This window comes from Chelonia mydas, chromosome 24 (genome assembly GCF_015237465.2).
Source record: "Chelonia mydas isolate rCheMyd1 chromosome 24, rCheMyd1.pri.v2, whole genome shotgun sequence".
Taxonomy (NCBI): domain Eukaryota; kingdom Metazoa; phylum Chordata; order Testudines; family Cheloniidae; genus Chelonia; species Chelonia mydas.
The window spans coordinates 5,543,061-5,566,169 of NC_051264.2; the positions used below are offsets into that span (position 1 = coordinate 5,543,061).

Sequence of the window (23,109 nt, forward strand, 5' to 3'; positions counted from 1 at the left end):
CTCCCCACTCCCTTGTATTTCAGATTATATTGCAGGTTTAAAAGTAAAACTGCTGTTGAAGTAGGTTTAAAGAAAACACCAGCAACCTAATTTCTAAATGAGAAGAGCTCTGTGAAGCTAGAAAGCTTGTCCCTTCTGCCTACAGAAGCTGGTCCAATAAAAGACATTACCTCACCTACCTTGTCTCTCTTTAATTTCTAAATGTCCATCTTCAGCGACATTGTACTAATAACTCTTGGTATTTATCTGCCTTTCAAAAGGAGCATTTTTCTCATGGTTAGAGCCTGAGATTTGCCATCAGGACCCCTGAGTTCTATTTCTGGCTCTGCGGCTGGCATACTGTGTGAAAGATGTCAAATTATTTCACCGCTCCATGCCTCAGTTTCCCCACATGTGAAATGGAGTGTGTTAAAACTTTCTCACCTTTGTAATCATTGGATAAAAGGTGCCACATAGTATTGTGTGGATATCAAAGCACCTCATAAATTTTAGGTTTCAGAGTAACAGCCGTGTTAGTCTGTATTCGCAAAAAGAAAAGGAGGACTTGTCGCACCTTAGAGACTAACAAATTTATTTGAGCATAAGCTTTCATGAGCTACAGCTCACTTCATCGGATGCATTCAGTGGAAAATAAAGTGGGGAGATTTATATACATAGAAAGCATGAAACAATGGGTGTTACCATACACACTGTAATGAGAGTGATCACTTAAGGTGAGCTATTACCAGCAGGAGAGCGGGGGCGGGGGGGGGACACACACATTTTTGTAGTGATAATCAAGGTGGGCCATTTCCAGTAGTTGACAAGAACGTCTGAGGAACAGTGAGGGGGGGAGGGAATAAACATGGGGAAATAGTTTTACTTTGTGTAATGACCCATCCGCTCCCAGCCTCTATTCAAGCCTAAGTTAATTGTATCCAGTTTGCAAATTAATTCCAATTCAGCAGTCTCTAGTTGGAGTCTGTTTTTGAAGTTTTTTTGTTTAAGAATTGCAACTTTTAGGTCTGTAATCGAGTGATCAAAGAGATTGAAGTGTTCTCCGACTGGTTTTTGAATGTTATAATTCTTGACATCTGATTTGTGTCCATTTATTCTTTTACGTAGAGACTGTCCAGTTTGACTAATGTACATGGCAGAGGGGCATTGCTGGCACATGATGGCACATATCACATTGGTAGATGTGCAGGTGAACGAGCCTCTGATAGTGTGGCTGATGTGCTTAAGCCCTACGATGGTGTCCCCTGAATAGATATGTGGACACAGTTGGCAACGGGCTTTGTTGCAAGGACAGGTTCCTGGGTTAGTGGTTTTGTTGTGTGGTGTGTGGTTGCTGGTGAGTATTTGCTTCAGGTTGGGGGGCTGTCTGTAAGCAAGGACTGGCCTGTCTCCCAAGATCTGTAAGAGTGACGGGTCGTCCTTCAGGATAGGTTGTAGATCCTTGATGATGCGCTGGAGGGGTTTTAGTTGGGGGCTGAAGGTGATGGCTAGTGGCGTTCTGTTATTTTCTTTGTTGGGCCTGTCCTGTAGTAGGTGACTTCTGGGTACTCTTCTGGCTCTGTCAATCTGTTTCTTCACTTCAGCAGGTGGGTATTGTAGTTGTAAGAACGCTTGATAGAGATCTTGTAGGTGTTTGTCTCTGTCTGAGGGGTTGGAGCAAATGCGGTTGTATCGCAGAGCTTGGCTGTAGACAATGGATCGTGTGGTGTGGTCAGGGTGAAAGCTGGAGGCATGTAGGTAGGAATAGCGGTCAGTAGGTTTCCGGTATAGGGTGGTGTTTATGTGACCATTGTTTATTAGCACTGTAGTGTCCAGGAAGTGGATCTCTTGTGTGGACTGGTCCAGGCTGAGGTTGATGGTGGGATGGAAATTGTTGAAATCATGGTGGAATTCCTCAAGGGCTTCTTTTCCATGGGTCCAGATGATGAAGATGTCATCAATGTAGCGCAAGTAGAGTAGGGGCGTTAGGGGACGAGAGCTGAGGAAGCGTTGTTCTAAGTCAGCCATAAAAATGTTGGCATACTGTGGGGCCATGCGGGTACCCATAGCAGTGCCGCTGATTTGAAGGTATACATTGTCCCCAAATGTGAAATAGTTATGGGTGAGGACAAAGTCACAAAGTTCAGCCAGTTCAGGTTTGCTGTGACATTATCGGGGATACGGTTCCTGACAGCTTGTAGTCCATCTTTGGGTGGAATGTTGGTGTAGAGGGCTTCTACATCCATAGTGGCTAGGATGGTGTTTTCAGGAAGATCACCAATGGATTGTAGTTTCCTCAGGAAGTCAGTGGTGTTTCGAAGATAGCTGGGCATGCTGGTAGCATTGGGCCTGAGGAGGGAGTCTACATAGCCAGACAATCCTGCTGTCAGGGTGCCAATGCCTGAGATGATGGGGCGTCCAGGATTTTCAGGTTTATGGATCTTGGGTAGCAGATAGAATACCCCAGATTGGGATTCCAGGGGTGTGTCTGTGCGGATTTGTTCTTGTGCTTTTTCAGGGAGTTTCTTGAGCAAATAGTGTAGTTTCTTTTGGATGGGTCATTACACAAAGTAAAACTATTTCCCCATGTTTATTCCCCCAACCCCACCCCCCATTTCCTCAGATGTTCTTGTCAACTGCTGGAAATGACCCACCTTGATTATCACTACAAAAGGTTTTTTCCCCCACTCTCCTGCTGGTAATAGCTCACCTTAAGTGATCACTCTCATTACAGTGTGTATGGAAACACCCATTGTTTCATGCTCTCTATGTATATAAATCTCCCCACTGTATTTTCCACTGAATGCATCCGATGAAGTGAGCTGTAGCTCACGAAAGCTTATGCTCAAATAAATTTGTTAGTCTCTAAGGTGCCACAAGTCCTCCTTTTCTTTTTTCATAAATTTTAGTTAATCTTCATGACAGCCCTTGTTGGGTAGGTAACGTGTTATTCCACTCTTAAAGAATGGGGAAACTGAGGCAGAATGAAGTGATTATCTAATGTCATGTGATAAATTGGTTGCAGTGTCCGAAATAGAATTTCGAAGCCCCAATGCCCAGTCATTTACCCTGCCATCCCAGAACTGGGAAGAGAATCCAGGAGTCCTGGTTCCCCATCCATCCTCAGCTGTAATTGCTAGACTGCACTCTCTTTGATAGAACTTATGTTTCTGTGTGCTTATTTCTAACCTTTAAAAAGAAAACCTCCCCCCCCATGTGCAAGGCGCTCTGAGATCTGTAGGGAAACAAGTGAGATTTTCTAGAGCAGTTGCCCAAATTCTTGCCCTTTGCGGCAAACTGGGCAAAGAGTTGTTGTCTTTCGCTGTTCCTTAAAGAGAAGTTAACAGCCCTCCCATAGTTATTAATGTGAAGTATCAGCCTCGTCTTAATATTCACTTTGCTACAAACCAGCTCTGCAGATTTTACACATGAATGATGCAAAACTGGAACAAATCCAGTGCCTTTGTCCTCCCCACCCCAAAAGCTCAGCTCTCGTTCTCTGTCCATGGCAGAGAACCGCTTTGCTGATTCCTAAACCGCTCCCTTATTCTTCTCCTCCTTTAGCTTGCAAGCAATGAGTAACCGCTCTTAGAAAAACTTCTGCCTCTGGCTTTTGTCATGCTTTATAATGATCTTTTAGCTTCCTGCTTATGCAGAATCTACTGAGCAGGCAATTAATCAGAAGCCGTATTAACTAGTGCTAGCCAGCCTTGAATGTAACCAGCCTTCAGCTGAACTGCTGCAGATTTCCCCTGTGGGCTGCCAAACTGGAGGTAGTGTTTCCTCAGGGTTAGAGCAAGGGGGGGTCTAGGAGTTGGGACTCCTGGGTTCTATTCTCAGCTGTGCCATTGACTCGGTTTGCAATCTAGGGCGAGGATGGTATCCTCCGTTGAGCCCTGTCTTCCCTAGAAATGAGGTTGTTTTAGAACATGACTGTGAAGAGCTGGGTTAGCTTAACATGACTCTAGCTACACTAACAGCAGAGACAAGCAATGTCTCACCTCGACAGTTGATTGCGGGTCATCCTGTTTTGATCAGGGTACCCACAACCAGCTGACGTGATGCTAAACACGATGTTCTCAGTCTATGCGGACTGCAGAGTCACGTTGCCTAGCACGACTCCCCTGGGGCCACGCTCTCGGAGTTCATTTCATCCCGGAGGTAACCCTGATGACCCTGGTTGCCCTGTTGTAAACCTGACAATGCTTGCTAGCTTGTATTGTGAGGCTCTCCCAAACGGCACGCGATGCGCTTTGATATCAGTCATGCATAGTCTAGCTTCCTTGGGTCGCTGACAAACTCCCCATCCTTCTGTCCCGCATTGCTGACCCCCAGCATTCAAAAAATCCCGAGTTGGGCACCTCAAAATCATGCGATTTTTTTTTAAATTGTGATCTTAAATACAAGAGATTTTTTTTTGTCTTTAGGGTCACATTTTCAAGCTTTTCTCGAGACATTTATTTATGTTTTAAATGAAAGCCCAGTTTCTCTCTTGACTCCAGGAGCTGGGGCTTTAAGAAAATACACCTAATATCACGAAACTCGTGGTGAAATGATGCAAAGCTGGCAACACGTAAACATGGCTCCTCTTCAGCTCCCAGCATAACCAGGACTCTCTCCCTAGTCCTGAGAAAAGTTTGTTTTAGCATTGCTAGCCCTGCAACACAAGACATTTCTATGGGTCCTCCATAAACTCTTTTTTTCCCCCCCCCCAAATTTCTCCCCCTCAAAATGGTGGATTGAGAAATAATCTTGTTTTCTTTTTTTCCTTTTCATGAAGACCCTCTGGGTAAACTGGTTAAAAATCGTTCTTGAAATGTGGAACATATTGTTAGTTTTTATATAATCAGTAGTATCTTTAGAGGTGCATTTGTCTTATTAACTCTGTTTTCTCCTAGCGCTCCAGGAAGAAATCACAGCCAGTGTGGTACAGGCTGTCCAGCACTGTCTGGAGCTACATTATGCATATTGTGACAAAGTTCCCCCTCTACCTTGGTGGGTCTTGCGCTTATTGGCAGATTTGCTCGCCTTGGAGCTTCACGGCAGCCCTCAGTTTGGCCATTTTTGTGAACCCACAGTCCAGGTCAACTCCTCCTGTGTCTGATCAGGAGTTGGGAGGTTTGGGGGGAACCCAGGCCTGCCCTCTACTCTGGGTTCCAGCCCAGGGCCCTGTGGAATGCAGCTGTCGAGAATGCCTCCTGGAACAGCTGTGCGACAGCTACAACTCCCTGGGCTACTTCCCCATGGCCTCCTCCCAACACCTTCTTTATCCTCACCACAGGACCTTCTTCCTGGTGTCTCATAATGCTTGTACTCCTCAGTCCTCCAACAGTCCGCGTTCTCACTCTCAGCTCCTAGCACCTCTTGCTCCCAGCTCCTCACACGCACACCACAAACTGAAGTGAGCTCCTTTTTAAACCCAGGTGCCCTGATTAGCCTGCCTTAATTGATTCTAGCAGCTTCTTGATTGGTTGCAGGTGTTCTAATCAGCCTGTCTGTCTTAATTGTCTCCAGAAGGTTCCTGATTGGTCTGGAACCTTCACCGTTACCTTACCCAGGGGAAAGGGACCTACTTAACCTGGGGCTAATATATCTGCCTTCTATTACTCTCCTGTAGCCATCTGGCCCGACCCTGTCACAATATCCATTTAATTTTCAAGTGCCGTCTTGCTGAACAAGTGAAGTGCATTCTAGGTGATTCAGCAGGAGCATGGTGTGGTGGTTTTTTTGGTCTTCCTGTGAAATATCACACACTGGCCACTGTCAGAGACACTGGACTTGATAAACCAGAGGTCTGACCCATTATGTCTGTTCCTCGGAGCTGGACATGGATGTGGGGAAGTGCAGTGGGCTTTTTTTTGTCCATACCAATTTGGGATATAAATAGAGTCCTACCAAAGTCATGGGTCCATTTTGGTCAATTTCAGTTATTGGATTTTAAAAATCATCAATGTCATGATTTGAGATATTTAAATCTGAAATTTCAGGGTGTTAGAACCGTAGCGGTCCTGACCCAAAAGGGTGGGTGGGTTACAAGGTTATTGTAGCGGCCTCATGGCATTGTCAACTTCACTTCTGCGCTGCGGCTGGTGGCGATGCTGTCGTCAGAGCTTGGCAGCCGGAGAGCGGCGGCTTCAGGCCGGGAGCCCAGCTCTGAAGGCAGAGCCGCCACCAGCCGCACTGCAGCTGTAAGGATGGCCCAGTATAGTATTGTCACCCTTATTTCTGGGCTGTTACTTTCAGAGCTGAGCCCTCAGCCAGCAACCGCCACTCTCTGGCCGTCCAGCTCTGAAGGCAATAGGGTGACCAGACAGCAAGTGTGAAAAATCGGGATGGGGGTGCGGGGTAATAGGCACCTATATAAGGAAAAGCCCCAAATATCGTGACTGTCCCTATAAAATCGGGACAGCTGGTCACCCTAGAAGGCATCAGTGCAGAAGTAAGGGCAGCATGGTATGGCATTGCTACTCTTCCTTCTGCGCTGGGCGCCTCACCAGCAGCTGCCGCTCTCCCACCACCCAACTCTGTCGGCAGCACAGAAGTAAGGTTGGCAATATCATGTCCCCCCCTACAATAACCTGGCGACGCCTCCGTGATCCCCTTTTGGGTCGGGACCCCCAGTTTGAGAAACACTGGTTTCCCCCGTGAAATCTGTATAGTATAGGGTAAAAGTACACAAAAGACCAGATTTCACAGGCGAGTCTAGATTTCACGGTCCGTGGTGCATTTTTTCATGACTGTGAATTTGGTAGGGCCCTAGATATAAACATACAAAGCACCTGCTTTTGCCCTTGTTGGGATGTCTCTTGGAACACCACATCTAATAAGCTGTCTAGGCCGGGAGCCTGTCTAACATGCCACGCTCCAACCCTGCATCAGGATAAAGCAGGATCTTAGCAGCCTATCCCAATTCCGGCACTTTGCTCCCAGGAATATCATGGCACAGCTGGAAAATCCTCTTCCAAGGCCCTTGCCCCAGTATTCTGTTGGCAAACTGATTTGGGGCTGGGTGGGGGGTCCTGCAAATAACAAAGATGGCGGTGACTGGGCTGCTGGAGGAGAAAATGACTTGGGGAATGTTTGACGCTGAACACCGGGTGGGACTCGCCGCCTCCCCCACCTCTGTCCACGCTGCTCTCTCTCTCCGCTCTTGATCAATATGATCTGTTCTTTTCTTCCAAAACAGAGGTCTGCGTGTCTGGCAGGCTGTAGCAGGGTGCGTGTGCCTCCTCTCTGTTCATGATCCAAGTATAATTATAGCATACTCTGGAAGGCCGGCTTAGCATCTCTGCAATTCTGGTGGTGGTTACACTATTGCTTATTTTGCAAGAGGAATGCCAAATCCCTCTGGGGCTGGAAAGTTCAGCTCTTGTTCCGAAGCAGGGCTGGCCAAATTCTTTGGAAGGAACAGTGCTCATGCATAGATCTAGCTACTTCTTAAGATGATATCGTTTGGGGACCGGATTCCTCCTGTTGCGCTGGGGTAACTGTTCCCATGGCTTGGCCAAGCTGGCAGGCTGAGTCATTTGATAAAGGAGGTAGTTTTTAGGGCTGCTAGTCTGTGCAGTTAAATAAACTCCAAAAGTCACCCCTCTTAAATCTTCCTCGCTGCTGTTGCTTACAATCGGCTTTTATCTTGGCTTTGTAGGATCACAAGATGTAAACGCTCTGCAGCAGGACCACCCGGGTCTTGCAGAATATTTACTCTTTGTTGTGATGTTGAGAGGCAGATGGGGAGGATTCTGGTCACCGAAGGGGTGTTGATACGTGTCTCTAACACATCTTTCCAGGGAAGGGAGTGTACAATAGTGGTTTACTCTGTTTTAAAATAAATACGGCACAGATCAGTGCAAAAAGGGCTTAGGAAAAAGCATGATGGACAAATGGTGGAAAACAGGGCATAATTCATCATTTTATATTTTTCTAAGAATCTGATTCCCATAGCCAGGGACTGTTCATTTGTAGAGGTGACAGTTAAGAGAAAATAACGAGTTTTGACTGTTTCCTTGTAAAAACAAATTCCAGACATCCCACAGGTAAAAGAAACCGCGGTGTGTTAGCTCTGCGGAGACCATGCATTCCGTGAGAGGTTGTTACTGCTTGAATGCTGGGTTCCAAGGTTGCGAACCTCAAGCAATCAAAAATCACGTTGGCCTGGTCAGAAATAATGAGCCTGGCTTAAAAATCAACAAGAAAATGAAGAAACGTTGGGGTCCTGTTTATTTTCCTTCTGGTTTTCAAGCTTTTCTTTACAGCCGTGAAGGCGAGAAATTAGGATACTATGGACTTCCTTTGTAAAGCGCTTTGAGGTCTACTGATGAAAAGTTCTGTACAATCCCTAGCTAGGTACATAAGAATGGCCAAAGGTCCATTTCGCCCAGTCTCCTGTCTTACAACAGCGGCCAATGCCAGGTGCCCCAGAGGGAATGAACAGAACAAGTAATCATCAAGTGATCCATCCCCTGTCGCCCATTTCCAGCTTCTGGCAAACAGAGGCTAGGGACACCATCCCTGTCCACCCTGGCTAATAGCCGTTGATGGACCTATCCTCCATGAATGCATCTAGTTCTTTTTTGAACCCTGTTATAGTCTTGGCCTTCACAACATCCTCTGGCAAGGAGTTCCACAGGTTGACTGTGCGTTGTGTGAAAAAATACTTCCTTTTGTTTCTTTTAAATGAGGTAAACAAAGGTACTTGTTTTTTAAATGACAGTGGAAATTCTCACATACGGTAGAACCTCAGAGTTACGAACACCTCAGGAATGGAGGTTGTTTGTAACTTGGAACAAAACGTTATGGTGGTTCTTTCAAAAGTTTATAACTGAACATTGACTTAATACAGCTTTAAAACTTCACTATGCAGAAGAAACACGCTGCTTTCCCTTTATTTTTTAGTAGTTTACATTTAACAGTACTGGATTTGCTGCTTTTTCTTTCTTTCTTTTTGTTTTTTGTTTTGTTTCTGCTGCTGTCTGAGTGCATATTTCTGGTTCCAAAGGATGTGTATGGTTGACTGGTCAGTTTGTAACTCTGGTGTTCATAACGCCGAGGCTCTATTGTAATGACATGACTCCAGAAGATGGGGTACACTTTTTTTAAACAAAAAAACTCCTAATATCCCATGAGACTCACCAAAAAATCATGACAGTTGGCAGCACAGGGGTTCTAGAATTCCTGGGGTCCTTACCTCGCTCTCTGGCTGACCAGCACAAGTTGCTGTGCCTCAGTTTACCATGTCTGTAAAAATGAGGATGGCAACACAGGGAAGTTTAAAAAGTATAGCTTATAAAACGTGTTCTGGTGCTTTAGATGAAAAGTGTTTTTGATAGGCAAAGAGTTAATGCGTCTACCCAGCCCAGGCAGTGAATCTCAAACAATATAATGCATGCAGGGGAAATTACCTCTCCAAGAACACAGCTCTGACCTTCCACTTCTATAATCTAGGAGGAATTCTCGAGGAGTCAATTGTACATTGGCATTGTCTAACTTTAAGATTGTTTCTCAGAAGCAATTACGTGGCTTCCTGTTTCTTTTCCAAAAAGAAAAGGAGGACTTGTGGCACCTTAGAGACTAACAAATTTATTTGAGCATAAGCGCTGTAGCTCACGAAAGCTTATGCTCAAATAAATTTGTTAGTCTCTAAGGTGCCACAAGTCCTCCTTTTCTTTTTGCGAACACAGACTAACATGGCTGCTACTCTGAAACCTGTTTCTTTTCCAGAATCCATGAGACCTTAGATTTCCTTTTGTAAGAGATTCTGGGCCTTGATTCTAATTAATGTACTATTCATACTTACACCTCAGAGCGCTTCACAAAGGGGTCAGTAGTATTATCCCCCTTTTTGCAGATGAGGAAACTGAGGCACAGAGCGAGGACACGACTTGCCCGACATCAGCCAGCAGGGCTCTCTTTGTGCCGCTTGGGCTTTATGTAGGGGCCCTAGGCTGCTGCAGTTTAAAGGAGGCTCCTTTATGGGAATCAGAATCGGGGCCTCCGGTTTGTCGAGAGAAGGGGGCCAGCCTGGGCAGAGATACTCCGAGAAGTCTTTCTCTGTCTGTGGAAACACCAGGTGAGGACATCCCAGCAGCTAATGAGGTTGTTCATCAGCCCACTGGGGATCCAGGTGAGCCCTGCCCTGTGGCCTGCAGCAGCAGGCTGTATTGATAGTCAGAAAGGAGTGGCAGCTCTGTGCCTTGCAATGCTGATAGCGATTAAGAACAGGTGACCAGAGACAGGTGCTTTTTGTCTCACTCTCTTTTTGGCTGCTTTCTTCTTGAATTAATTTATTTCTAGGGGATAGTGCACTGAACTGGGACACGGGTGGCCTGGAGTCTATTCCTGGCTCTGACGCTGACCTGCTGTTTGACCTTGGGTGAGCCACTTCCCTGCTCTGTGCCTCAGTTTCCCCAGGGAACAGACTGTCTGGTGTGTGTACAGAGGGATATGTTACATACATAGGTTTCAGAGTAACAGCCGTGTTAGTCTGTATTCGCAAAAAGAAAAGGAGGACTTGTGGCACCTTAGAGACTAACCAATTTATTTGAGCATAAGCTTTCGTGAGCTATAGCTCACTTCCGATGAAGTGAGCTGTAGCTCACGAAAGCTTATGCTCAAATAAATTGGTTAGTCTCTAAGGTGCCACAAGTCCTCCTTTTCTTGTTACATACATAGTGAGTTAATAGCTGAAGTGCCAATAGGTGGCGATCAGGAACATCCTGGGTTTTCTAGGACTCACAAAGCTTCCTGCTCTGCATTGTAAATAGCTTCTGGTGGGCGGCTCTTGACACCTAGGACAACGAGCCTTAATCTCTGTTGTTGCTAAACTAATAAAAATCACCCACTTAATGAGGTACCTGGTCCCTTCTGATCAAGCTGCTAGAATGCAAGATGCTGATGCTTAGGACTGGCACAGTGCCGAGCCTCGCCTACCTCCTGTGAGTTAAGTCTTGTTTGGTGGATTGGAAGCTCTTTGGGTGCAGGGACCATGTTTTAGTTCTGTGTTTGTACAGCACCTTGCACCTTGGGGCCCTTCCTGCTCCATGATGGGGGGCTCCTAGGTGTTACCGTGATGTGAATATTTTATACCCCCATTTCACAGCTGGGGAAGCAGCTTACTCTAAATTCACACAGCGCTGCAAAGACGACCCAGGAGTCCTGACGTGCTACGGGATTGCACTGGTGCACTGACCTGCATGGCTGCAACTGGGACATATCCTCCCCTGTAGATAAAGCCTGAATGTGTATGCTCCTTTCCTGATCAGCCTCTGAACACCAGCCACTACCGCAGCTTCCTAGGCTATTGTCCTGAGTGACTGTTGTCCCAGCAGGGAGCCAGGAAGCCCCTACTGAGCAGTGAATCTCCATCCCTGCCCCCTGCAGTGTGTACTGCAAGCTTCCCTTTGAATTCCATCAGCTGCTGATCTGCCCTTTGCTCCCAGCGTGTGAACCCTTCCTCTCCCTCCCTGCCCCACCTTACCCGGTTAGAACCATACATGCTTTGTTGGGGTAGTCCAGGAGAGATCTTAGGCAGGTTTTTCCGCCTGCATTTGAGAAAACTGTGGTCTGTTTGAGGCGTTTGCCCTGGTCAGGTTCCTGGTGTGTGTACATTGTCTGCTAGACAGAGTATTTTCCCCCCCTCTCTTCCCGTTGTGTGGTGGCAGCCAGCTGTTGTGCTCCACCCCAGAAGAAGCTGCATTTCAGGCCAAAACCGAGGTGAACCATTAGCTCCTTATCTGTCTCCAAGAGCTTTGCAAACTCTGCTATCTGAATGCTGAGATTGCGATTGCTTGTGCAGGTGTGCCCCATCTGAGCAGCTCTTTTAGGCCTAGCCCTCTCTGCCCAACTCTTCCACTGTTTGAGGACACCTTGGCTGGTCAAATGTAACTTGGTAAATAAGTAACTGCCAGGGGTGGGGGAGCAGCCAGCCGATCAGATGCCGGTTAGGCTCTGTTCTGTTTGCAACGCTCCAGCTCCAGCTGCTGGGTCTGGACCTGAACTTCCCTCGAAAGCAGGTGGGTGGTTCTGAGCCAGGGGCTGCAGCTTGGATTGGGTGCAGAGATTGGAAGCTGCTGTTTCAATCCAGGTCTGGGTCTAAACTAAAGAGCTGGGGGTGTGTGGTGGATCTGGGGAGGGGGTTGGGATGTGTGTGGGGGGTGTTGTGTGTTGTTTTAAGCCCCCTTTTCAAGGCTTAAACCCCAGGAATGGTATGATTGGCAGTGCTTTGTGGCAGGCCCCAGCACCTCTAGGCTTGGCAGTTCATAGCCCCCCCCACTCCTAGGCTTGACAGGACCTCTGGGGACTTGCTGCATCAGTGATGAAGCTAAAAGAAAATCGCTTGAGCCCCGGCACCTCTCTCATGACAAATGAAGCCCTGAAAAAGGGAAGACCCTGCTATAAACAAAAACAATAAGAAGTAAACAAGTGCGGACAGGGGGTGCCAGTTTGGGTTGGATGTCTTCCTGGCGGTTTCATCACATGACATAAACTTTTAAAGATTAATCTCGAGTTCCTAGAGAGTCCAGAGAGGGTTGGCAACCCTCCACTCGCCCCTGGTGGCCCCAGATCCCGAGGGAGCTGCCCCGTAAAGCCCAGCTCTGATTCGGTTTGCTCAGGGCAGAGTTCAGGGACTGGGCTCCTCCCTCGCCCTCACAAAGATCAACTCAAGCGAGACAGTTTCGGTACCCCCCCGCCCCATGGCCCCTGAGGGGGGATTCCCGCCCCACCGCCAGTCCCCAGCAGCCCTCCCCCCTCCCCCCGTGGGAGGCTCGGCCTCTCCGGGGCTGCTCGGAGATGGGTGGGCGCTGGCCCCAGCCGGGCTCCGGAGAGAGGAGGAGACTGATTTGAATAACCGAGCTGCGCTTCCAGCTCCGCGGCTCTTTGACTTCCTGCGCCGGAGCCGGGCTGAGGCGTTCGCTGGGGTCCCTGCTGCTAGCGCCGGCCGTGTGAACGCTCCGCTCCGCTCCGGGCTGGGGTGCGGCGGGCAAATCCCCCGCGGACCCGGCTTTCCAGAGCCTGGGGCGCCGGACTATGTCTCGGATCCAATCGCTGGCCAGGACCAGGACTGACCGCACAAAGGACATCGCGTGGAAGGTCGGTGCCCCCACCCCTTTGCGGGAAAAGCAGCTCGGCAATATTTGGGGCTCGGGGTGGGGGTGGGGGGTTCTGGGGGCAGCTGTTTGGGGCGCAGGGTCTGGGAGGGAGGGGGGCAGCTGTTTCCCTTCTAAGTCTTCCTTCGCCCGCTCTGAAAGTTGAATCCTTTATTTGAAGCCTTCCCCCCCCAAAGCCCGGGGGGGGGGGAGGAGAAATGGTCTCTCTCCCCCCCCCCCCGGTTTCAGATCAGTCTCTCCAGAATCGCCCAAGGACCCACTTCACGCACGCACGCAGATGGCATTTTGTCCCCTGCCTTCAGCTCTGGAGGGGTGGGGGTGGTGGGGGGGCTGTGATGGAGAGAAACCCCCCCCCCCACCCCGCCCCTGGGCTGGCCAGCCGCTCGCTGGGGTCTCTCGGCCCTTAGGGGAGCGGGGGAATCCCAAGCCTTGGGCAGGGGGAGAACTTTACTGGCGTGTGGAGAGAGACTCTGGCTGTCTCCGCTCTTTGTGGCTCGGGCGCTGTCTGGTTTGAGCTCTCCCTTCCCTGGGGCGGGAGGGGGGGGGGAGTAATCTGTATCTGAAGGGCCCCCGTGGCTGGTTCCTATTAAGCAGGCATCTGCAAAACCGCTTAGGCTGGGGAGAAGGTGCCTGCAAAGGGTTGAGCTGGGGAACCCCAAAGACTGAGCTGTTTTAAAAAAAGAAAACTTACAAAGTGTTTCAGTGTGTGTGTGGGGGGGGGGGGGGGAGGCGGTGCGAGATCCATCAGCCGGGATCTGGATTTGGGGGGTTCCCACTGGATCTGTGAACTTGGAGCCCGGGTGCTGGTTCCGAGTTGGGGGCAGGGAGGGATTTCGTGTATTTGCCATATTCATGGCAAGGGGTGATTTCGTGTATTTGAATCCCCCCCCTTCGCCCCCCAGTCAACAGGAAGAACTGGTAGAACATTGTAAAGAGAAACCCAGAGATTGCACCCCCCACCCCCCCCAGCACCAGCTCCATTGCACAGGGTAGCGCTCCGGGAAGCCGTGTAACTATATGATGCCGTTGAGAAGGGGATTTTTGTACCCCCCTTTTCTACCCACCCACCGCCGCTTCCTTGTTGCTTACCCCCCCCCCCCCACCCTGCGCCTGTATTTATACCCCAGGGGTGACACCGGAGCTGCTGCCGCGTGGGGCAATTTATCAGCTCGGCCAGGCACAATGAAGTGGTTTCCGTAGCCATGTGATGCTCCCAGCATGGTGGTTAAAATAGCGCTGAGCTTAAAATGATGCTATTGTCCAGCCTTCCAAGGCCCCCTTTGCCAGCAGGCCTAGGGGGTTGCACAGGATGAAATCCGAGCAATCTGGGAGTCCTCGCTCCACCGGTGAAATAGGGGATCATTGCAAACACTGGGGCATGGAGAAAGGAAAGGAGCCAGCACATGTAATTTCATAATAAGCTTTGTCCTTCTAGTTTGTCTCCAAACTAGAGATGGGTTCAGGTCTTGATCCAGATTCCAGGCTTCCTCATGCTTTTGGGCCTAATCCCCCTTTATACCAGGGTCCCTTACACCGATCTGGCACATAAGAGGCCTCAGCGTGGTGTAATTTACCAGTTCCTTCTGCTGGAAGTGTAAAGGGGCCTTGGTGTAAAGGAAGATCAGACCTCTGATTTATTATTACAGTAGCACCCACAGGCTCTAGATCGGGCCCCCATTGTGCTTGCTGCTGTCCTTGCCAAATAGACAAAGGGTGGTTGACAGGAAGGATGATTCCCCCTCCTTTTGCAGGTGGGGGAAACTGAGGCACAGAGCTGCAGCGCCTCTCCCAAGGTGGCACAGAGTCAGTAAGCCCCTCTCACGATGATGCTTGGAACCAGGGTTTTGGTTCCGGGTACATCTCTGCTCTTGAAGCTTAGGATAGTGGCAGATGAGCTGGGGAGGTTGTGGGGTGGGGGTGGGGGGCTACCTGAGAACTGCCACTGGGAGGGGGTCTCCCTGCTAATCCCCAGCTGCTACAGTGCTAAGGAGGCTGAGAAGAGAACTGTAGCTCGGTTGGGGGGGCACGTCCCTTCCCTTGCCCGCTCATGTGGCAAGAGCTGGCCTGATGAAATGAGACCTTGGTATCTCGAAACCCAGAGCAGCCGTGTTTTTGTTGGCTGCTGGCTGATGGGAAGCTTTGAGGCCCCAGCTGGTGCCATGAGAATAGGCAGGGGGGAAACGCTGCACCCGGCAGACTGGCAGGATGCTCGTGTCTCTCGGAGGGGCAGATTGGTGCTTGCGCTTGGCACAGGTGGCTGACTGCTCTGCCAGCCGCGTTGAGTCCCGTGATTGGCAGGCCCTGGTGGGCGATAGATGGGTGCTGTGCTGGCGCTGATTGGCGTTGTGGTTAAGACATCAGTATCTGGACTCCTGGGTTCTATTCCTGGCTCTGGAGGGGGATGTATCTTAGTTGTGAGAACGGGGGCCTGGGCACCAGGGACACCTGGGTTCTCTTCCTGGTTCCAACACGGTTAGAACAGAGGCGTGGGAGTCGGGACGACTGGGTCCTGTTCTCAGTTCAGCCACTGCCTCACTGTGTCCTCTTAGGTGTCCAGCCTCCTTCGTGCCTCAGTTTCTCTATCTGTGTGTCACCGGGGTTCAGGCTTAACTACAAACTGGTGTTGCTCTGTGTCCCCCTCTGGTGGCTGGCCTGCATGAGGGCTAAGAACCTACAACCACTACCCTCAAATGGCATTTCTAGGAGAGCATTCACCGGGTGCCTTTTAATGCTGAAGTTCCCAGGGACAATCCCGCCTTGCGGTCAGAGTTCTTAGTGGTGCAGGGGAGGATTTTTTGTTGCTGGCCGGCTCCTGACGGGACGTTCATATGTAGGAGCCCTTGGTGCACGTTGGGAAGAAAACGCTGAGGTGGAGCTTTCTCAGGGTCTGGTAGGGGCGGGCTGGTCATGAGCGGCTGCGTCTTGGGATGTGGGGGGGAGAGGGGGGAAGTGGTGGTTTGCATGTCAGAGGATTTCATCAGCGGCCCTGCTTGCCACACCCCATTGGGGTCTGAATGCATCTCCTCTCCCATGAGGCCTGGTGGAGGGCAGAGCTGCAGTGGGAATGACGGATCCCAGGCACTTGGAGAGCTGCCACCTTCCCCTCCTGGCTCCCGCTCCCTGCTTGCAGGCTGCTGCCAGCAGCTGTCACGGGTCTTTAAAATAGTCGCCCCCACTCAAAGCCATGGGGAGCTGGCTTGCAAGAGGTGTTGGTGGCCTGGGCCTGGGATCTCCCCATGCATCTCTGCCAACTCCCCTCAATCCGCCCTGCCAAGCGCACCCACCCTCTCTCTTCTGCTAGCGAGAGTCCTCGGTTTTTGGCTGAGCAGGGTCTTCCAAGAACAGGTATAGAGGGGGATGAGGAACGCCACACCGGGCATCTCCTGGGAGATCTGGCTTCCGAGCAGACACGCTGGGCACCAGAGGCTCCTGAGGTTGCTCCCAGAAGTGCCTGAAAATGACCTTGGACGAATGAATTTGCCAGGATTTGGAAGACCAGGGGTCTGGTCCTGGATCCAGGGTGGTGGAAGGTTTGAACATGGGGCCATGACACTTTTGGGAATGGGCCATGGGGGAACCACTCCGGGGGGGGGGGGGGGGGAGGGAGGAGAAGAGAACCGCTGCTAACTGCATCTTCTGCACACATTCCACAGATAGAGAAACTGAGGCACAAACCAACACTTTGTGAATCTGGACCCTGTGGGAAAGTCCCACCATGGGAGAAACTGGGCACAGTAGAAAGTGAGAGCTGGAAACAGCTTTGACTCAGAAATGGATGGAATGCAGGAGGTGGACCAGTGTTAGCAACTCCCACAATTTTATCCCAAGTCACTTGGAATTTGGTGTGTTTCCTTAAATCCCCAGCTCCTGGAATCATGTGAAATATACCTGAATCTCTGTTTTCATTTAAAATCCCCCCCCACATGAGTTTCTGTCTCTCATGGTTGCAGAGAAAAGCTTGAAAATTTGACACTCTTCTCAAACCCCCCCCCCCCCCCCCAATTCTCAGACTCTAGAGGGCAAATAAAAGCATCCCTGCCTTATTACGGTTTTCAAAATCTCCTGGTTTTCAAATTCAATCTCATGACTTTGGGGCAAGGGGAGGGCCCTGACTCGTGAATGTGGGGGGCGGGCGATGCTGGCTCAGCCTTGTTTATTCCATATCGGGCCTTTTGCGTCGACCGGCACCGTCGCGCATCTGGCATAAAGGGGCTGTTGTGAGCTGGGGTCTTGCTGGAAAGGTGAAGTCATGAGAGCTGAATGGAGAACCTGTGATTCGGAGGCTAGCGCCCCTGCTTTCATCTCCTGCCTGAAAGGAGCTAGTTGTACTGCTGGTCAAACTCTGCCTTGGCTCGATCTCCCGCCCCTTAAACTCTGCCGGCGTCTCCCTGCGTGTTTGGGTTTGAGGGCATCTTTTGTTGCAAAGTTAAGGGGAGGAAGGAACTGGGCATTTGAAAGATTGCTTTGTTCTGCGGGGAGTGGAACTGGAGAGCGGCTGTGCTGTTGTGTTACAGGCATGTCTGGGGAAGGTGATAAGGAGCAAAATATCCTCTCGAGAGGGGGTGAAATAATCTAAATTGGGGGTGGGGGGAAGCTTGTTATTCATTGGTATTATTTCAGTGGCCAACTGAGACCAGAGCCCTGGTGTGCTACCCACTGGAAGCATGCACCCTATTACTGACCCAAAACATTTCAAGCCCCCCAAAGTTGTGAGACTTCATTTAAAAATCATAAGGTTCTCTCTCTCTTTTAAAGGAGGAGTGTCTTTTTTTTATTGGACTTCAGGTTTGAGGGATTATGTTTTCAAGTTTTCTTTGCAGTCTAGAAACTTTTCCCTTTTTTAAACAAATGCTGAGAGTCTTGCATCATCCCTTGACTCCAGGAGCTGGGGCTTTAAGAAAAAAAAGTTACTGTCAATTGCAAGACTCCCAATAAGTCTTGGGAGTCGGCAGCACTGCCTCTGTTTAATCAGCTTCAGCTGTAACTTACAAATTGCAGTTTGGTCCCATCACTAGAAATAGGATCTTAAAAACCCACCTGCCTGCAGGAATCACTGGGGTGGGTCCTCTGGCTTGTGCTATACACTGGTCAGGCTAGACATTGTCACGTGATTTTTACGGGGGCTTTATCTCAGAGCCCCTTGTTTGAGACACCCAAAATTTGGCCCACTAACCCTCCACCGGATCTCCATGAGGCACAGCAATTTGCAAGACAATCTGAGGTGGTGTGTGGATTTTAGGGCAGTGAGCAACTCTCAATCTTCCCAGCAGAGCTGCTGCTCCACTATACTGGTCCTACCGGTTAAAATCCATGAATAAACAACCCTGAAATGGCGAGGAATATTGAGATCTGTCAGCAGCGTCTCGCATCCCGGCTGTTCTCATTATGCTCCGGTTGGCTTACCGGCCAGTCGAGTTGTGCAGAGAGACCACCTGTCCCTACCTCTGGAACAATGGCCCCCTTGGAAACGGCTGTGGCCGGTTCTTGTTGCACGGATAAAGGCTGAAGGATCTGACACCTCTTTGGGGGAAGATGGGCTCTCTCGAGCAGCAGAAGCCTCCTCCTTTGGGATTTGCTAAAGTAGGGAGCCAGCCATGGAGGTTCATTTGTTTCTAGCTTTTTCTGACCCTCTTTGTCTCTTCCTGTTAACCTCCAGCTTTTAAGGAGTTAACGTTTTGTGGCGGTGGATCCCCCCCTGCTCCAGGCTGGGGTGCTATCGGTAGCTGCATGGGGGCGGGGAGAGGGGGGCTTGGCTGTGACAACTGAGGGGTTAAAAAGTGAAACGTGGCTAAGATTTTTCCAAAGGAGACTAGTGACTTTTGGGGTGGGGGGACTAGCTTGAGACACCTCGGTCCTGGTCTGTACACAGGCTGCACTGCTTGACGTGTGCTGGTTTACGTCAGCACGAGGGCTTGTACCAGGATACCTGTGTTCGTTCAAAAAAAAAAAAAACAATCCCACCCCTAACCACTATAGCTAGGAGTGCAACTTTCATTGGCAGATCAGGCCTGATTTCAGAAGGTGTTTGACAGGCGCCCTTCCAAAAATCGGGACTAGAGGGGGTCAAAGTTTCCATCCAACTTTTTTTCAACAATTTTTTTTATTTTTTAGAAAATTTTTATTTGTCAAAACCGAAAGGTTACCTGGGGGCCTCCACCCCACCCTGTGAAAACCTGAAGCTATTGAAAGGACAGTCAGATCTGTGGCCCTGATGAACTGTTTGAGCATTGGCCTGCTAAACCCAGGGTTGTAAGTTCAATCCTTGAGGGGGCCATTTAGGGATCTGGGGTAAACATTGGGGACTGGTCCTGCTTTGAGCAGGGGGTTGGACTAGGTGACCTCCTGAGGTCCCTTCCAACCCTGATATTCTATGATTCAACTGGAGGCTCCTCTTGTGCCCCTGACTCCCTGCATGATATTGGATGAGCCTCAGTCTTGACCGTGAGAGCTGCTTGCTCTGGGGACAACCAGCCGAATAATTTGCTGCTCTTTATGGCTTATATTACAGCAGCCCCAAGAGGGCCCCAGCTGAGATCTGGGCCCATTGCGTTAGGTGCTGTACGTGCACCTGGTGAGAGACCGCCCCTGCCCCAAAGCACAATCTACAAGACTACGGGTGGGAGGAGAACCAGGGGCTCAATGACTTGCCCAGAGTTACCCAGTGGCAGAGCTGGGAGTAGAACCCAGTCCAGAGCCCTAGACCACGCGGTCTCCCCTAGCTGGGCTGAATAGATAGGGCCTCATTCAGCCCACAGATGGATGCAGGAAGGAGGCAAGACACGCGTGCCCCTTGTGTGCACGAGCTGTGCTTTGTTCGGATGGCTGCGCCCCGGAACGGCTTCCCAGGGGCAGGATGACACAAGCGGGAGCTGTGGAAATGTCCCAGCACGTTCGGAGTCGCCCGCATCCTGACACCTAATGGGCAAGAGGAAACCCGCCCGGTTCCCCCGCCAGGGTGTGGCGAGACTGAGGAGGTGAAGTGGGTTGAATGTCTTGCCGCCTCCTACCTGTCTCACACCTCCCCCTGCGCTTCGCTGAACAGGATTAGTCCGGTAGCTCTATTCAGGGTAACAGCAGCCTGTTGGTGTCTGAGATCAGGCCTTGGAGATGGGAACCTAGCAACTAGGTTGACTCCTAGTCACCTGATCTTGCCACTGTATCGCACTTCCTCAAGAGTGGGAACCAGAACCCCAGGTGTCCAGGCTCCCAGTCGCCTAGCCACTCCACGGGCGCTGCTCACCCCTTGCATTTGCCTCTCTGCCTCCCCAGTATGCGTCTCCTCTGCTCCAGCCGCCTCTGGCTATTGTATTATACGCCGAATCAGATCAGTTGGAACCTGTGGAATTTGTTTCTCCAAGTTGGGCTCTGGGCACTACCGTAATCCAGTGATGCTGATCTGTCCAGTTGGGCTTGTCTGCCAGCCAAACCTGCAACTGCTCACCTGCTGCCCCCCAGCGATGATCCTGCCCACGCTCCGCTGCCCCTCACCGAGCCAAGTTCAGCACTCGCAATTCTGCTTTCAGCTTGAGGAGAGGGAAACTGAGGCACCACGGGCTGGATTTTTTTCAGACGTGGCTGCTAACGTGGGGTTGGCTGGGTTGCCGGGCACTCACAGCAGCTGGCTTCCAGAGGGGCTGAACACCCATGGCGCCCATCGAGGTCAGAGCTAGGGATAGAAAAGAGGCAGCGAGTGACTTCCGTTCTCAGCGTGATGGCTCTGTCCTGCCGAGGTGGCTGCTTCTCACTCGAAACGTCTGCCCAGTCCCATGTGTGCCTGGAACGGCCAAGAGGTCACAGCACGGCCTGAGCTATTGTTCAGAGAGACAAATGGCTGCAGAGACTGTCGGTCCTTGTCCTCCCTCTCCACCTCCCTTAGTGTTTGTTCCAGTCCGGCGTTCTTGCCCCTCACCGTTCGGTCTCTGATCTGTACCCCACCCCTGTGCCCACAGCTTTCAGACCCTCCAATACCAATGATCTCTGCTCCCATTGCCTCTTTCATCCAAGGCACTGAGACAGATGAATTAACCATCACAGTGCTGGGGTGTGTGTGTGATTTCCCCCATTGTACAAATGGGTAAACTGAGGCACGGAGGTGAAAGCTTGCACTGGAGGTTTGTGTGGAGTCTTGATTTCTGCCTCCCCCCACACCCATTACAAAATCATACTCTCCTCTCCGAACTGGGGATAGATCCCAGTAGTCCAACTTCCCCACAACCCTGTTGTTTTTAAGGTTCGGGGTGAGGGGCAAGCTTTCTGGGCATTTTAGTTAGTGGTAGAGTTGTCAGGCAGTGTTGTCTAGTAGTTGAAGTAGAGCTAGGAAGGGGAGCGAGGTGTAGTGGCTAGAGCAGAAGCCAGGGAGTCAATATCCCTGGGCCATATTCCAAGCTCTCCTGACCTTGTAGACACTTACTTTTGTGAGTCTTGCTACCATGAACAACCCTGTAAAACAGAACCCTGCTTTAACCACCTGACCTCAAACCCGCCAAAGCGCCCCGCTTACAAGTTTCATTACAAACCCGAATGCTCAGGTCGCATGGGCTGAATCATTTCCCTCTTCTGAGGGAGCTGGGTATAAACTTCACAGTGTTAACCCCAAACCAGAGCCAAAAAACCCCCTCTGATTGGGTGAGTGTTTCTTTATTTAGCTGAGTTACGAAGGCTGCGATCAGCTCGGCGCCGGAATTTGGGAGCAGTGAGAAAGTGAGTGGAAAATCTCTGATCACCAGTGCACAGAAGTCTCCTGCCTCGCCTGGCTGGCTCCTTTCCCAGTAGCACTGGCGGAACCCAGAAGCGTGAAATAGCTACAAAGTTCGGCTAGTCGCGGGGAAGAGAGCTGACAGGGAGGGCCCAGCAGCCAGCTGCCTGTGGATTGTATGTGGCAGAGAAGGATCTGTCCATCCCAGGGCTGGAGGCTGGCTGCTGGCTTTGATTCCACAGTTGTCTGTTGGCAGCGGTTTAACCGTGCATGCGGGGCCTGGAGGAGAGCACATGGCATGAGGAAGAAGACGGTTTCGGAGGGTGCGGGGTGGACGAGGTCCTGTTGCTTTCTCCCCCAGCCCTCTCAAGAGCAACAGGGGTGAGGGAAGGATCGCTGAGGAGGGGGATTCGAATGAGCAGCTTTGGGGCATGGAGCCAGGAGTTCCAGCAGCAGGGAAGCCTCCCTCGGTGTCCAGCCCCTCCTGGCAAACCTGGCCAGGGGTTCGGCTTTGCACCCATTTGGCTCTGCATAACCTGATCTTCTCCCCGCTCGGAGGAAGAAGTGTCTAGCTGAAGCCTAGGAGTCAGGACGCCTGGGTTCTCTTCCCTGCGGTGCTCCAGATGTAAGCAAGGGGCCTCCCCCGCCTCTGACTCTGCTTTCCTGTCTGTAAAACAGAGATGCCGCTGGACTCGCGGGGGGAGTTGGTCTTACAGGGTGAGCTGTTTGGAGCAAGGACTATCCTCTTGATATGTCATGCTGAGGCTCCCAACCTGGCGGTTCCTACTGTAATATAAATATTTAAAATCCCTCGAGAGGAGTAAAATCTTTATTATTTGCCTTTTAGAGATTTCACCCACTCCTGGTGCTTATTCCTCCTTTCACGTTATAGCCACCCCCACTTTGCCATGCTGATGTTGCAGCCAGCCTGTGCCATCAAGAGGTGGGAATAAGCAGCCTTCTGGACTGATAGACGAACTGTCTCCACTGCTGCAGTGCAGCTGCTTCTGGGGAAGAGCAGAGCAGCGATTAAAATCCATACAGCAATGCTCTACAGGGATTGCTCTACCTGCTGCTGAAATACAATCCCTTCTGGGGTGGAACGGGGCAGCTGCTTAACACCTGCACAGCAACCTAACCAGAAGGGACGAATTGCCCACATAACCCTGTTTTGGGGGGACCCTGAATGACCGCTTACGGTCAGACCCTTGAAGTTGGTGTCTCAAGCAAGTCTTGAGGAGGCAATGTGGCCTAGTGGATGGAACACAAGACGGGGACTCGGAAGATCAGGGTTCTGTTCTCTGCCCTGCCACTAACCTGCTGGGTGAACTT

The 23,109-nt window shown here is 50.6% G+C and overlaps 1 protein-coding gene across 4 annotated transcripts in view; it reads left to right on the plus strand.

Moving 5' to 3' along the window:
* Window positions 1–23,109, plus strand: part of ARHGEF2 (Rho/Rac guanine nucleotide exchange factor 2) — a 132,048-nt gene that overhangs the window by 59,428 nt on the left and 49,511 nt on the right. Inside the window, exon 1 of one of the 4 annotated variants that reach the window (XM_043535535.1) lies at window positions 11,849–11,987. The exons of 2 other annotated variants lie outside the window; for them this stretch is intronic. Coding sequence is in view for 1 of the 2 variants with exons in the window: in XM_037882861.2 (XP_037738789.1) it covers window positions 13,003–13,065 (63 nt within the window). In the remaining variant the exon portion in view is untranslated. Of the gene's footprint in view, window positions 1–11,848; window positions 11,988–12,766; window positions 13,066–23,109 lie in introns of those variants that run through there. One more of the 4 variants, XM_037882861.2, reaches the window with a different exon arrangement.